The sequence below is a fragment of the Sebastes fasciatus genome, chromosome 9 (assembly GCF_043250625.1).
Source record: "Sebastes fasciatus isolate fSebFas1 chromosome 9, fSebFas1.pri, whole genome shotgun sequence".
NCBI classification, from domain to species: domain Eukaryota; kingdom Metazoa; phylum Chordata; class Actinopteri; order Perciformes; family Sebastidae; genus Sebastes; species Sebastes fasciatus.
In genome coordinates, this window is record NC_133803.1 from 8,550,791 (window position 1) to 8,565,314 (window position 14,524).

At 39.9% G+C, this 14,524-nt stretch overlaps 1 protein-coding gene across 1 annotated transcript in view; it reads right to left on the reverse strand.

Annotated features, from left to right (window-relative positions):
* hpse2 (heparanase 2) overlaps positions 1-14,524 on the reverse strand; it is a 66,805-nt gene that overhangs the window by 20,255 nt on the left and 32,026 nt on the right. The window contains exons 4-6 of the mRNA XM_074645814.1: positions 9,753-9,926; positions 8,444-8,615; positions 4,178-4,225 (exon numbers count right to left, since the gene is read on the reverse strand). Coding sequence (XP_074501915.1) covers positions 4,178-4,225; positions 8,444-8,615; positions 9,753-9,926 — 394 coding nt within the window. The remainder of the gene's footprint in view (positions 1-4,177; positions 4,226-8,443; positions 8,616-9,752; positions 9,927-14,524) is intronic.

A 14,524-nucleotide genomic window follows, 5' to 3' on the forward strand; every position in this document is an offset into this window, starting at 1 on the left:
ACACATGTTAAATACTGTATAAATACATTTAGGTGTTAACAGGCTCATTCTTTCCCTCTCATCAGTAAAACTAACAGAATGTACGCTAGCCTTTCATATTAAATTCAATGTTATAAGTAGGCTACAATTATCAGAACAATACAAACATTCAGGCTCCCTCTTGTGGCTCAAAGGTGTACTGCAGATATACATCTTGAATAAAAGACTATGGAAGAAACTTTGCAAATTTATTTGGCGACACTAATAAAATCTCTTGCGACCCACCTGTGAGTCCCGATCCAGTCTTTGGGAATCACTGCTCTATAACAGTTTACTTGTAATAACATAAAGTGTCAAGGAATGGCCATCTGGTGTTGCGAGAGATCTGGGGTGAGCGGAGGGGTCACAAAGGAAGAAGATGATGTGTTCCTTGATGTGGACCAGCAGGCTACCATCAGATCAATCATTACATAACAGCTGAAGGATATGGAGCTTGCCATCAGTAAATTTACAGTCCCTCTGTGATTTTCGGACTAGAAAGGAGGGGATCACAAATCTTTAACTTGTCTTTTTTCTCCCCTCAGCTGTAAATAACCAACATGCAGTACCACAGTCATTATGACAATGAATGAGATAGATTTGGGTATACTGTGTCATCTTGCCCCCTTTAAAATATGACCGTGTAGCTAAAACTGCTGAATATGTTTCTGAATAAAGTAAAAAAGGCTTCTGATTCACTCTCAGGTCACAGTGCGTAGTACAAGAAGTGCTAATTTTCATAAGCAAGGGTCATTAAAGCGTACCTTTCATCACTTCATTATTAGAATGAGTTTAGCAGGGGGGTTTTGCTTGCTTGTTTTACACTCAGATGTTCGCACCACTAATACTCCACTGCTGGAACAATTACTGTACGGCTCGTTGCTCAAGGGCATCTAAACAGCAAATCGTAAATTTGTCTCGTTCACTTTTCTTGCTCATATTTTCACAGCTAGAAGTTACTGGCAGCCGTCTGGTCACACACATTTTACTTTTCAGCAGCCCCTGTTAGGTAAGGCAGAACATGTTCACAGAGTTAAGGTTAGACGGTGTGGGTGTTATGTTTGATTAAAGAACCCGTTCACCTAAATTACATATTTTCTCACTTGTGTCTAATGGTATCCAATCATGCAGATAGTTTTGGTTTTATTTGCCCAGGTTTGAATGTTCATATTCAAGATTTTGATGATTGACATGTTTTTTGCCAATAACCCAATACAATAAAGTTGATTGTACTTTTGTTTGTGGGGCTCACAGCCCTGAAACAAGACTACGAGTCTCTTTGAGGCTGTACTGTTGTTCGCCACAGTGGCCATGACTGGCGCCAGGATTTTATCTCTCCCGGTGCTAAGTGACCAATACGTGGGGGTGCTAAGAAATTTTCATTACTTCAGAGTTACTTTATAAGGAATTTCAAATGTTTTCAATAAAAGCAGATATGGCACACGGCACATTTAATACAAAGGGACTTTTTAATTGAATTTGGCTAAATAATACTCAACAAAATCACTATAAGCCTAATGCAAGTGACCACAATGCAATGATAAAAACGTCTATCACGTGGTGCAAAGGTAAAAGACTTCAGCACTGGACAGCGCCCATGCAGCCACAATTAATACCAACAAAACACATCCACAACGCGTCAACAACAAGAAGGGCACTTATTCCATATGTATAGTTAGACAATTGTGCATTGTTAATAATGTTTCCGATGAACTGGCTATCACCAGCTCAGAAATGAAATGAATAATATCTAAAGTGCAGCCACAACAAGAACTGCAATGTATTTGGGTTTGACCCCTCTCATCCAGCCACTGCACTTTTTGTCTCATTTCCTTCCAGTAAAGGTTTGTGCATTATTAAGAGCAGAACTACTTCCTTCTGTAACAGCACGTATCCTGAGGCAGTGAGGGCCCTTAACTCCTCATCATTAGTTCAGACCATGACCATGAAGACCCTAGCGGGTCTCTTAATGCACCAGACACGCATGTCTTAATGTACTCTGTATTTTAAAGTTTATGCTGATGTTTTATCTATTTTGCTAGAGTATATTTTATATGTCCATGTTGATGTGTATTTGTAGGGTATAGTTTTGTGTACATGTCGTATTGTTTTTGTCTACCCTGAGCACACACCAAGACAAATTCCAATCAATGTTTCATTGTTTCATGTTTCATGCTAACGCCAGCTTACTAGCACACTGACAATGCTAATGTATTGCACTTAATGTTTATCATGTTCATCATCTTAGTTTAGCATGTTAGCATGCTAACATTTGCTAATTATTACTTAACACTAAGAACAGAGGCTGATGGGAATGTCATTAGTTTTGCAGGTATTTGGTCATAAACCAAAAAAACAAAGTAAGTAAGACAAAATCTTACTTTGACCTGACGATCGCTCAAGAAATTAAAGCAGAATAAAATGAAGGCATCACCAAAGTAATCACAATTCATCCTAAGGGGGACATGAATGTCTGTAGCAATCCATCCAATAGCTGTCGAGACATTTCATTTCAACACACAAATGTCAACCTCACGGTGCCGCTACAGAAAAAGTCAGGGGAATCACCAAAGTGCTTAAGATTCATCCTCTGGGGCCCATAAACATCTGTAAAAAGTTTCATGGCAATCTATCTAACAGTTGTTGACATATGTCAGCCTGGACCAAAGAGGTGGACCGACGTTCCGACCGACATTGCCATTCCTGTGCTAAAAAAAAGTAATTAAAAAGATTCAACAGTAACTAATTGTCGATTGTTTTATCTTTTATGTTGTGTGAACAACAAAAATTAAATTGAATTATTCATCTCCATTGTATTGGCAGGGAGGCAGAAATCTTGGAGCCTATATCTCAAAACTTTACCAAAAAAACAACAACAAAAAACAAAAACAAAACAGTCTTCATGGATACATGCCACTAGAGGTAAGTGAGAACATGTTTTTTCATAATTCGGGTAAATTGACCCTTACGTGAAAAATATCTGGGTTAGGTTAAAGTGCTCTGACTAGAAAAAAAGTGCATCCAGACATCCAGGCAAACAACTATGGAAAAAATGGGCACACTCTAGGAAAGATAACCTAATATTGCAGAAAGATGGAAAGAGAGACAGAAAGAGAATGACTACATATATTATGTTTTGTTGGTGAATCCAAAAACGGATAAGCAGTAACTGAGACAAGATGTTGCAAATGTCAAACTACAATGTTGTGAAAAAAACATCATAACATAATGCAAACCACATATCAAAGTTTCGTGATCTGAATGTATACAAATATTTTATAGCCAACATGTTTCATCACCACAAGCTCCAACCTCTGACCGTATGCCACAGACAGACACTCTCTAACAAATCCATATGATGCTCTAAACCAGTTTATAATGAACGCTGCGTTTCCGACCTACTGTGCTTGACTCAAAACAACCAGCTGCAGTGGAGGAAAACCGGTGTCGTAGACGTGTTAATTAGTGGTCTCCACTTTTATACGTTTGGCTTCTTTTGTAGAGGTCAGAGTTGCTGTCACGCAGGCTGGTTAGACTGGAATCTGGATCTCGAGTGTAAAACGGGCTAATTGACAGAGGGAATGAGCCAGAGCATATGGTTTGATTTTAACAGTGTGGGTGGTGTTTTTCTAAGCCTTACTGACAGCCCTGCCTCCTTCCGTTTCTTCTAATTTCTCCTAATTAGACCTGACCTTCACCTTAATGACCACTCACTCAGTCACACAGGGTTTTTTCTTCGCTTATAGTGGGTGTGTCTTTTGTACAAGTTTAACATAAGAGAGACTGATAAAACATGGGGAAAAAGATCAAACCATTCATACTGTATGTCTGTATGCATTCCTACAGGATGTGCAATAGACAAATGGCAGGTGTTACTAATTTAACACACACAGACACTCTCAGGCTCTTTTTCCTGTTGTTCCATTTACAGGCTCAAGTTCTCCACATAATGCATCAGTCTCTCTCAGTAACAGTGTTAATAGTGGTTGTTACTGGCTACTGAACACACGCGATGTGGTGATAATGGCACAAAAACACAACATGGCCTGTGCTGTTAGATTTATGGTTAGTAGTCTACTGTTTTAGAGGACTGCAGCTTGATTCTGGGGTTTTCTTACGGACAAAATAATAAAATAGAAAAAAAGGGTAAAATACCTACTGTTGCCACGTAACTGCATCTACAACAGAGCCAGCATTCTTCATGAACCTGAAAGTCAGAAAAAAAGAGTTATGTTTACCGGACACATTTTCTTCAAACATTTATTTTCACAATTATGGCCATTATTTAACATTTTACCCACCAACTTAACGTGTGGAACTATTGCAGGAACCTTTAAAGGTACAGTGTATGTTAACAGGATGTAGTATGCATATGCATGATGAGAAGTAATATATGTACACAGAGGTGTAAATAGGAATGTAGTATGTAACAATGAGAAGTACTAAAAATATACAGTACATACAGAGGTGTAGACAGGAATGTAGTATGTATAGAGAAGTAGTAAATATGTATATATATATAGTATACACAGAGGTGTAACAGTTTGTAAAGTATATAAGGTAAATAAAGTGATGAGCTAAAGAGTTCAGCAGTCTTATGGCCTGTGGGATGAAGCTGTCCCTGAGTCTGGTTGTGCGTGGTGTGGTTGCAGATTGCAACTAACTGAGTACCCCTCCACCCACTCCTCCCTTTCAAAGACGGAGGTAACGTGAGCCACATAGTGCAAAACCATGGTAACACTGTTCGCCTCGCTTAGAGGCCATCCTTACCGTAATAACACAACTTCAGGAGCAACGGAAGTCAGACAGCAACTGGCGGTACCGCGGTTTTGCACTCTGCGGCTCACGTTACCACAGTTTCACAAGCGTGTCAGAGAACTACGGTGGCCTTCAGGTAACATAAAAACGTGAAAGGCTTTCTCTAGTGCCAGTGTTATGTTTGTCTGTTATGGGCTACTGTAGAAACATGGCAGAGCAACAAGGTGGACTCCGTGAAGAGGACCTGCTCCCTATGTAGATATGTAATGAAAATACAACCACTCTTAGTTTCAGCTGATTATACACAAAATTAAAACATAGCTATGAATATTATATTACATGTCTGGTAATAGATCTCCTGTAACATCACACACTGTTCCTTTAAGGCAGGCACAGAGACAGGGTGCAATACAGGTTGTCAACATATCCTTGTTTGACCCCAAATTATTTGGAAAGTGCAAGCAAAGATGAATTCACCAAAAATGTAAACTGTATGTGTCCATTGCACCAAAAAAAAACTGCATGTGTGCACCACGCTGCTAAGTATGGTAGGTTTATGTTGAACCAGGAAGTACGAATTCTATCCAGTTTATGACGAGTATATAAAACAGTTTTCCAAGAGCAAAATAACTCTACTCAATCTCTGAGGAAGTTGATACAGTATGTAAATCTACAGGAAAAATGTGTAGTGTTAATTCTATTAAGCGACTTCACAGTAAGTGTTTTAGGTAAGATGGTGAAACATGCAAACTATAAAAAAAGAGAAAAATCAGTTTAAAGCCCTACTAGCCCTTCAGCTAACAGCGCTTAAAGTGTTTTCTGGGGCAGTTTCTGCAGCCTGTAAAGTTTGCCTTCAGTTAGTTAAATACAAACTCCTGTACACAAACACAACATATACACAGTCCCTCCTGCTGTCTGCCTTCCTCGTCCTGAGCTTTTGCATCTCTGTGTGTTTCCTAGTCTACCTGACCCAAATCTCTCCATATTTGGGAGTCGCAGCTTGTCAGACATGCCCAAATGTGTGTCTCTAAACTTTCACTGCTCTGGCTTGTTTAGTCTGTCCAGCTCTGATATTTGGACTGTTGAGCAGCTCAGTGTCTAATTCATCTTATTTCCTGAGAGCAGCAGAGTAGTTGGGCTGTCAAACACAAGAGCCACCCCCTCGTAACAGTGTCAAACACACAAGAATCACCCCGTCGTTAAATGTGTCACCCGTGACCTGCTGGTACTCCAGCTCTCTCCTCTTCATCCTCTCACTCCTCCTCCTCTTCTCACCACTCATCTTCTATATCCTCCCTTTACTCTGAGTCCACGGCTCATAAATCAGTCTGAACCGTACGGCACACACACATACACACATGCGCACAAACACGCACCTTTTATTTCTGAGTAAATTTGAACCGTCAGTACTCGGTGAGATAAACAGCAGTTCCTAATGGTTTCAGTGATGTAAGTAGCTCAAGTACATAGAGGAGGGAGACCCATATCAAATTATTCTCTCTTCTCTGTCTTCCAACCACCTGTCAAAATGTGTGTGGTTACAGAGAGGAGCTGGAGACAGATTCAGCCTGAGATATACTGAAGCATTAAACTGTTCCTCTTGTGTATGTATCTGCATGCTCACTTGCATACGCGCACACAATTTTAGCACACATTAGTTTAACTTTATGGACTCTATTTTGGTTCAAAGGAATGCTGAATGCTCCCTGTTTATCTAACATTGCCAGTTAAAGCCAGAGCTATATATTCCATCTCCACTCCGTCACTTCTAATTGTCTTGTTACCTGTGTAAAAAACATCTCTTAAATCTCTTGTGACAGACAAGTAGATTGATTACAGCTTCATTTCAGCCACCCAGAACAGAAAGTTTAATGTTGATGGTTGCCAACTCTAAAGCCAAATTCACATCAGGCAGCGGCAAAGTGCGGCTCGCTGCAATAATTAAATTTTTCTGTGTTCTGTGTTCATGTGTTTCAGACGGGAAGAAATTCTTTCTAATATAGGTCAACATGACACAGGAGTCAAGTGATCTGTTTACTGATTGGCTGTGGGTACTTTGGCTGAACTTTGCGGCTAAAAGTTATACTTTTCCCAACTTTTGTTTGGCCGGACTTTGCCGCAAAAATCAAAGCAGCTTTTCATAGACATTGCATAGCAGCTTTGCTCTGTGTGAATTTGGCATAACCTGTCTACTCAAAAAGCATGAAATGTATAGCTGTGTTGTATTTATTCAACAATGGCTAAGAGCAAAATCTGCTAGACCTTGCCATGAACACAATATCATCAACATTGTCATGTATGTGAAAATTTTGATTTATTACACACTAAATGTATTTAATCTTTAAATTAATGTGTTTGGTAATGCCCCTTATACAGCATTTAAAATACTATATAAACATTTAATAAATTATTCAATCATAAATCACTATTTATTAACTGTTAACATACTGCTTATAAAAGCTAAATTTGGGAGTTCAAGTAAAGTGTTATCACTTGTTAAGATAACATTTTAGTTTTATGTTGAGGTATTTTCTTATTCAGGGAAAAACAAACTCTTCATAAGGTCACACTTTATTTGGATCATCCAACAATGACAGAGTTGTGTGTATATTCATCGATGTTTGTTTCAATCTGTGTTTGTTGTACGGGGCCACTGATGCATCCATTTTAGTCAAGTTTGTTTCCATTTCAACAGACAGAAAAGCTCAGAAAGGCGTAACTTTTTGGGAAGTGATGAATATGTTTGAGAGATGACGTCATCTATTTGTTCAACAGAACTGAGAAAGCATTTTTTGTCTGAGAGGAGTTTTTTAACAAACTAAGTAGCCTGCATACCTACATTCAGTGTCTGATACGCAGTTAATCAGAGGTTTGTGGTTAGAGTTAATATGATCAGCGCCTGTGTTAAACTTTTGTCAGTCAATTTCATGACTCTGACATAAAAAACTAAAACGCTACCTAATTAATATTATAATTTTTTTTGTTGCCAATGTTTGTCTTCTGTGTTTTATTTTCCAAAAAACGTAACCTGTGACTGCAATGTTTGTAACTGCAAGCTCTCGAATGCCTTGAAAGACCCTCCTTTCAACTGCTTTACCATGTGGAAATAATATAACTGATATAACTAATATAGCTGCCCGCAAAATAAGAAGTTGATCTGAAAACTTATGTTCGCCTTTGAAAAAGGTATAAGGTAGGTAGTATGGTAACAGTAAAGTATTACTGACTTGTAGGTAACAAGCAGAATACAAAGCTGCCTGTATGGTCTTGTTTACTGCAGTAAAGGTATGACTACAAAGTATGACATTACAATATCAGGAGGGGACAGGCTGCAGTTGAGAGAGGGCTGTTAGAGTCAGACCGAAGCTTCTGGGTAAAACCAGCAGGTGGGACGTTGCGCCGTCACGTTATCAATCAGATGACACTTTATTTAGGTTGACATAGTATAACTGGAGCTGAGACGCTGAAACCTGCAGAGTGGAAATCCATAAACACTGAACACTACTACAATGTGTGCGTATGTGGGTGCACATTAAACACAGTGAAGCTCAATAAAAGTCCCAAACCGCTGCAGCATACTTTCCACTGCCTTACCCCTTTTTTTCCAGCAGGATAGCCTAACACGGACAGGAATCCTGCCACATCAATGTTTTACTTGCTGACTCACCCATCCAGCAGCAGGATGGCGTTCTTCCGGGGTCGTCCTGCGTTGGGGCCGTAGAGGTGAGCTCGGTGGTAGTAGCGCACGGACTGCAGCAGGGTCCGCAGCTTGGTGTAGTCCTGAGCCAACTGGGTGCTGTTGACCGAACGACCCACCATGCTGCGGTAGGCGTTAGGCTCTGGGAAGAGGAGATGGAGTACACTGAGCCAGAGATAGATGGAGTTTATACAAGCAACAGTGGGGAAGTGGACATGAATATTATTGTTCTTGTAGCCTGATCTTGCTCTCCTAGAGAGTATCCAACAGCCACTAGAAAAAGGGATAATTGGGCAATTCGCAGTAATACAGACAGATGGTCTCGGTGTCAGGAGAATGGTCCAAGCACACAGGGTGGCCTTGCAGAATCAGTAAAACAAAGAGAATGAGGGAGATAGTTTCCCGTAACGGAGGAAAACTAAACTTCTGCAGGCCCACTGCTCTTAAACTAATCTAGAAATCTAAGATTATCAGTATCAGGGTTTTTTGAGCTTTAAAATCAAACTTTCAATATGCCTGTTTTGTGTGTGTACATAGCTGTGTCCATGCTGTATTCCTAAAAACTATAATGAAAATATTCTTGGCAAATTTCAAAGGATCATCTGCTCATTCAACCTCTACAAATTCCCTCCGTGCCTGCACTGTCTGGGTGATTTACTTGAACGGATTACTTTTGCTACGGTTCAAGTCCTCACTAAAATTTTCACATGGTTCAATCAATGGATTTTCCATGGTGCTTTTAGGCTAAAATAAAGAGTTTCTATTGTGAGCTATATTGCAGATTAAATGAAAAGAAAATACAAAGTGATGTGCAGCGGGGAAACACAGGGCTCTGTGTCCACTGCAGCTCCCCAGGAACACAGATGGTTAGGATGACATGAGGACTAACAGTTCCTTTCATCCCTGAATGAACCCTCATATTAACCCTTAAACTGCTGGACTCTCACTTACAGCTCACTATCTAAATAATGTCTCCATCAAAGCTGTTATAACCAGTAAACTGCTTTCTCATAGCACAGCTTTAGTGGAGAAAAAAATAATTCTGGTCTAAAATGTACTTTATTAGACTAATCCTTAATTAAAAGTGAAAGTCCTTCATTGAAGTTATGTTAATTATTTATTAGAGGTGACATGTACAAGTTGTTAAAGTGCTCATTCAATATTTCTGAGTGTCAGGGTTTCCAGTAAGTTTAAGGAACAGAGACCCACCACCTCATCAGCTTTACAAAAAAACGTCATGTTCTTTAGTAGGCAGCATGTGGTGTGTAGCTGTACTGACCGTTGCCCAGCTCCCAGGAGATGTTGTACTTCTTGCCAGCGCCGTACTTGAGGAGGCTCAGGGTGGAGGACGTGTTCCAGGAGTTGTCTGGGTTTCTGTGCAGCGCGTTGAGCCCCAGGATCAGGTGCAGACCAGCACAGTCGGCAAAGTTGTACAGTTTGTCTAAAGACCTGGCTGGGAGAAACCCACAAAGCAGTTGTAACTTTGATTCTTTTTTACGAACCTGGACTCACATGACGAACATGATGGAGAGACCATGTGGAACTCATTGATCTACTGATTCGCATGTCCATGTACTGTAGGAATCTTCCGCTATTGTTCTACAACCATATCTGGAACTAGATTTATGGTGCTCTCTGTACCATAACCTCCAATATTTGCAGCTCTCTTTCTTTTTTTTGTGCAAGTGAAGGGAATATAAACAGATATGATAAACAGCAGTTTTCACTTTTGAGTACAAACTAAAAGTTGTGTTTTTATTAAGATTGTGCACAACTTCTTAACAGAAATAAAAGTGGTTATCGTCACATAAACAATTAGGTCATCACGTAACATGTCTGGTTATAATCTAATTAACAATGTGTATTGTGTTATAAAACACTCTGCAGGTTTCAATGCTGAGAAAGAGTAAAACATTTATTGGAAAAACACTGGGTTTGTCCATTTAAACAAACAATGTGAATCTTAAACAGGCTTCTTCTAAATTCTCAAACCTCAGTAAATTGTAACATATACAATTAAGAGGATTACATTTCTCAGCAGTAATGTGTATGGAAATTTTGCGTGTACTGTATTTTGGATAAACTGCAAGCTACCGCTGGGACATATTCTGCAATCAGTTGTCATGTGCCAGGTATTGAACTTTGTGTTTGTGCGTCTTCAGCAACATTCAGTGAGAATCCAGAAAGACTGATTTTCCCATCATGGACTCCTGCTGTTCCTCTGCAGCTGACTACTCACTCACGTTTATGCCTGCTGTCTCCATCAAAACACATTATTCTCACTGGGCAGTAAAGGATGAGGGCCCTACCACTGATTCTGGCATATGGTGAGAGTGCCCTAAAGTGTTTGTTTATATTTTAATGTGCGACTGACTGCAGGCTGCTCCTGGATACCTCTTGTACTGAAATTGAATCTGTTTGGAGTCATTCCATTAATGTAAATATTACCCCGACCCTTATTTCCTAGGTTCAACAGGAAACAGATGAAGACTGTGTGCCGGTCTGGTTCTGGCAAGAGTTTGCCCTCAACTGTGGGTTTGGCACTGTCTGAGCTTGCCAACCTGGAATACTTATTATTATTATTATTATTATGGATACATGTTGAGCTGTTATGGTCTTTTAAAGGTGTGATGTTCTCTAATATTATAATATTTAATAAATGGATGTGAGAGATACAAACGTCTGGCTTTAAGTCAGAATACATTGGAACACTGAACAATGCCTATTAAGTCACGCTTCAGCGCAAATATGTTTTTTTATTCAGCATCTACTGTAAGTCTTTATTTCCAATAGAGCAGTGGTTATGTATAATCCACAGAGCAAATATAGAGAACAGAGAGACTGCTTGTTGCACCTGGCATTCATTGGCTTTCAAGCAACAGCAGGACAAAGCCTGAAAACAAAAAGAAATGCGAGCAGTAACAATGGTTGTATTACACACGGTGCTCTTCGGGAGTGTATGTCTCCTGAGTAAACTGTTCTCCATCTCATTAATAACCACCAATAATGTTATTATCATAACCGCTATTATCATAACTCCTTCCCTCTGTGGTTAAATCAGAGTGGTGTCTGTTTGCAGGAGCAGAGTCGAGGGCAACGGGACAGAGAAAGTAACGCCAGATGTGGCTGTCAGGATGAGTGATTCCAGGTCTTTCCTCACCTGAGATCTGAGCAGAAGGCGACCAGCAGCCTCGCTCCAAGACGCAGCTAGAAGCCCTGCACTCACATCATAAGGGCATCACGAGATGCCCCAAGCTGCTAAAAATATTGTTTTTCTGCCGGCAGGTCTACGACCAGCATGCACGAATAAATAAACGTCTACGCGTTTATGTGTCAGTTTGGTTCCTGGGGAATTTGACTATTGATTCTACTTAAACAGCGGCAGACAAACTCATAGCGGGCTTTCTCTTCTGTCTTTGCAACTTAAAGGTACGCTGAATGATGAGGTCAAAGGTAGTGCTTGTAAGCAGGAAGTGGATCAGAGGTTAAATAATTTGATGTATTTGTTATAGAGCTACAATGATTAATTGATTAGTTGTCAGCTATTAAATTAATTGCCAACTATTTTGATAACTGATTAATCAGTTCTCCTCTCTGACAGTAAACTGAATATCTTTGAGTTGTGAAACAAAACAAGACATTTGAGGACGTCATCTTGGGCTTTGGGAAACACTGATGAAGATTTTTCTCCATTTTCTGACATTTTATAAATCAAACAACTAATCGGTTAATCGAGAAAATACAACGTCAAGGAAAATAATCATTAGCTGCAGCCTTAAATTGTTAATATCAATTAAATTAGTAGTTATGAATACATCAATCATTATATGTAGTAGTCTAATCTGCAGCTATTTTGATAAATTGTTTAAGTCGTTTTTAAAGCAAAAATAGTCCAAAAAAATTAACACATTCTCAGGTCGCAGCAAATTGAATATCTTTTTCAGATTTGGACAAAACAAGACATTTGAAGACGTCACTTTGGGCTCTCCATGTTATTCAGAGGAGCTGGTACACACTTAAGCTAAGCTACAGCTAGCCATACGTTTGTCTCATTCTGGGTAAACAGGACAAACAATAGTAAAAATCCCTGGGAACGGTCTATCCTTTTAATGGTGGTTAATCCTCAGTTAGCCGGTTTCTGTTTCAGTTGCACGCACTAACAACAGCTACTAGCCCGAGGAGGAAGTGTAGTATTACTGGCCAGTGTAGCCGAGCTCTCGTCTATCGCCCAACAAGAGTAACGCATCATATGCTTTTCTTCCAAAGAGAAAAGGATGCTGGGGAGATTCACCCTCCTGGTGTCAGGAAATCTGCAGATCACTAAGGCCAAACATGAAAGAGCTCCTATGCAGAAACTAGAAAGCCCTGAAGCTACAAATCTCTGATCTCAGTCAGACGAGTGTAATGACATTACCAAAAACACTGTCAATCTGTGTGTGTACGCACATGCACACATACCATGTGTGTGTGTGTGTGTGTGTGTGTGTGTGTGTGTTTGTGAGCTGTTACTATCACATCTGTGTAAAGAAGAAAAGGACAGGATTCAATGAAATATGATGGCGAATGGTGAATTTAAGGTGAAATACTGTAGCAGCACTAAATGGGAAAATAACTCTTCCAAATGGGAACAATACAAATGATCTACTGTTTCACAAACACAGACATTGAGAATAAATCAAGCCAACATGAAATTTATTTTACCTCTGTTAGAAGTATCAAGCCAGTAACAAATGGTGCTCATCCCAGTGACATTGAATGATCTCTCTGAGTCAACATCATTATTCAGTTTGCTGTTTTTTTTAGAATGACAGCTTCTTATGTTGTAATATGTTGCAAAATGAGTCTCACAATTCTCAATTACACATAACACAATGAAAGCCTGTCTAAGAGGTCAGACTTAACTGTACTCACTCGGCTACAAACTTCTCTTTCATCTTACAAACAGTTCAGCCAGAAACAAGCAGAACAAACCCAGAAAACAGTTGTGTGCATGCATGTGTGTGTGTGTGCTTGTGTGTGCGTGTGTTGGCGTGCCTTTGTGTGTAGCGGAAAGAGCGGGGTCTGGATATTGTCAAGCTGTCTATCTGATAGAAAAGCCAGTTCTGTGAAGCAGAGAGGCCGGCAGCATCAGTCAGTGTTATGCCTCATTTCTGCAGCTCTGCATATTCCCTCAAACACTGAGGTACACGTAGGTCTACGCACACTGGACTCACTCACACAAACAGTGTTTAGCTGGTTTATATACCACCCACACGAACCAGACACCCATCTGAAGTTTTCAATAAAATAACACTTTTCTCTGTAGCTGCGCCTTTATTGAGTGACTGTTGGGTGGCAAGACAGGTGTCTTTTTACATGACAAGTCTCTCCTTGTGCAGCTTTAAAGCTGAAGTAGGCGAGATTGGAGCAAATACTGTATGATTAAAAAAAGTTATTTTTATAAAACGGTTACTACATAGTGACAGTAGTACATGAAACAGGTATCCTGAAAAAAATCATGTGCCTCTGTGTCCTCTGGTGCTCCTAACGGCATCTGCAAGATTTAACAGATCGGAGGAAAACAAGCAGTAAGAGCTGATCTGAGGCCTTCACTCCATCTGCTGTCTATGAGAGCCGGCTGCCAATCACTCGCGAACTCCGACCAAACGGTCAAACTAGGCAACGCTGATCAAATATGAATCAATATTATGTTACTGTAATGTCTATTTCTGTCCACAAATGTTTTCAGAATCATCTTGTAGTGTACTGTTTAGCTGTAAAATAAGAAAGTTTGTGACGCAGCGGCCATGTTGAGATCAGTTGAAGGAACGCCAAGTTCCGGTCACATGACCGGAGCACAGCCAATAGGAACGATCTCTCAATGAAATGACCTGTGATTGGTCAAAGTCTCCCGTCACGGGCTGGATTTTTTAAAGCCTGAAAACAGAGCCATGAGGAGGAGCAGAAGTCTAGTTTTCTCTCAGAACACTTGAATTACAATATGCTGAAAGGTTATTACGGAATTTTTGCCCAATGATGCCAAAAATATATACTGCCAACTGCCACTTTAAG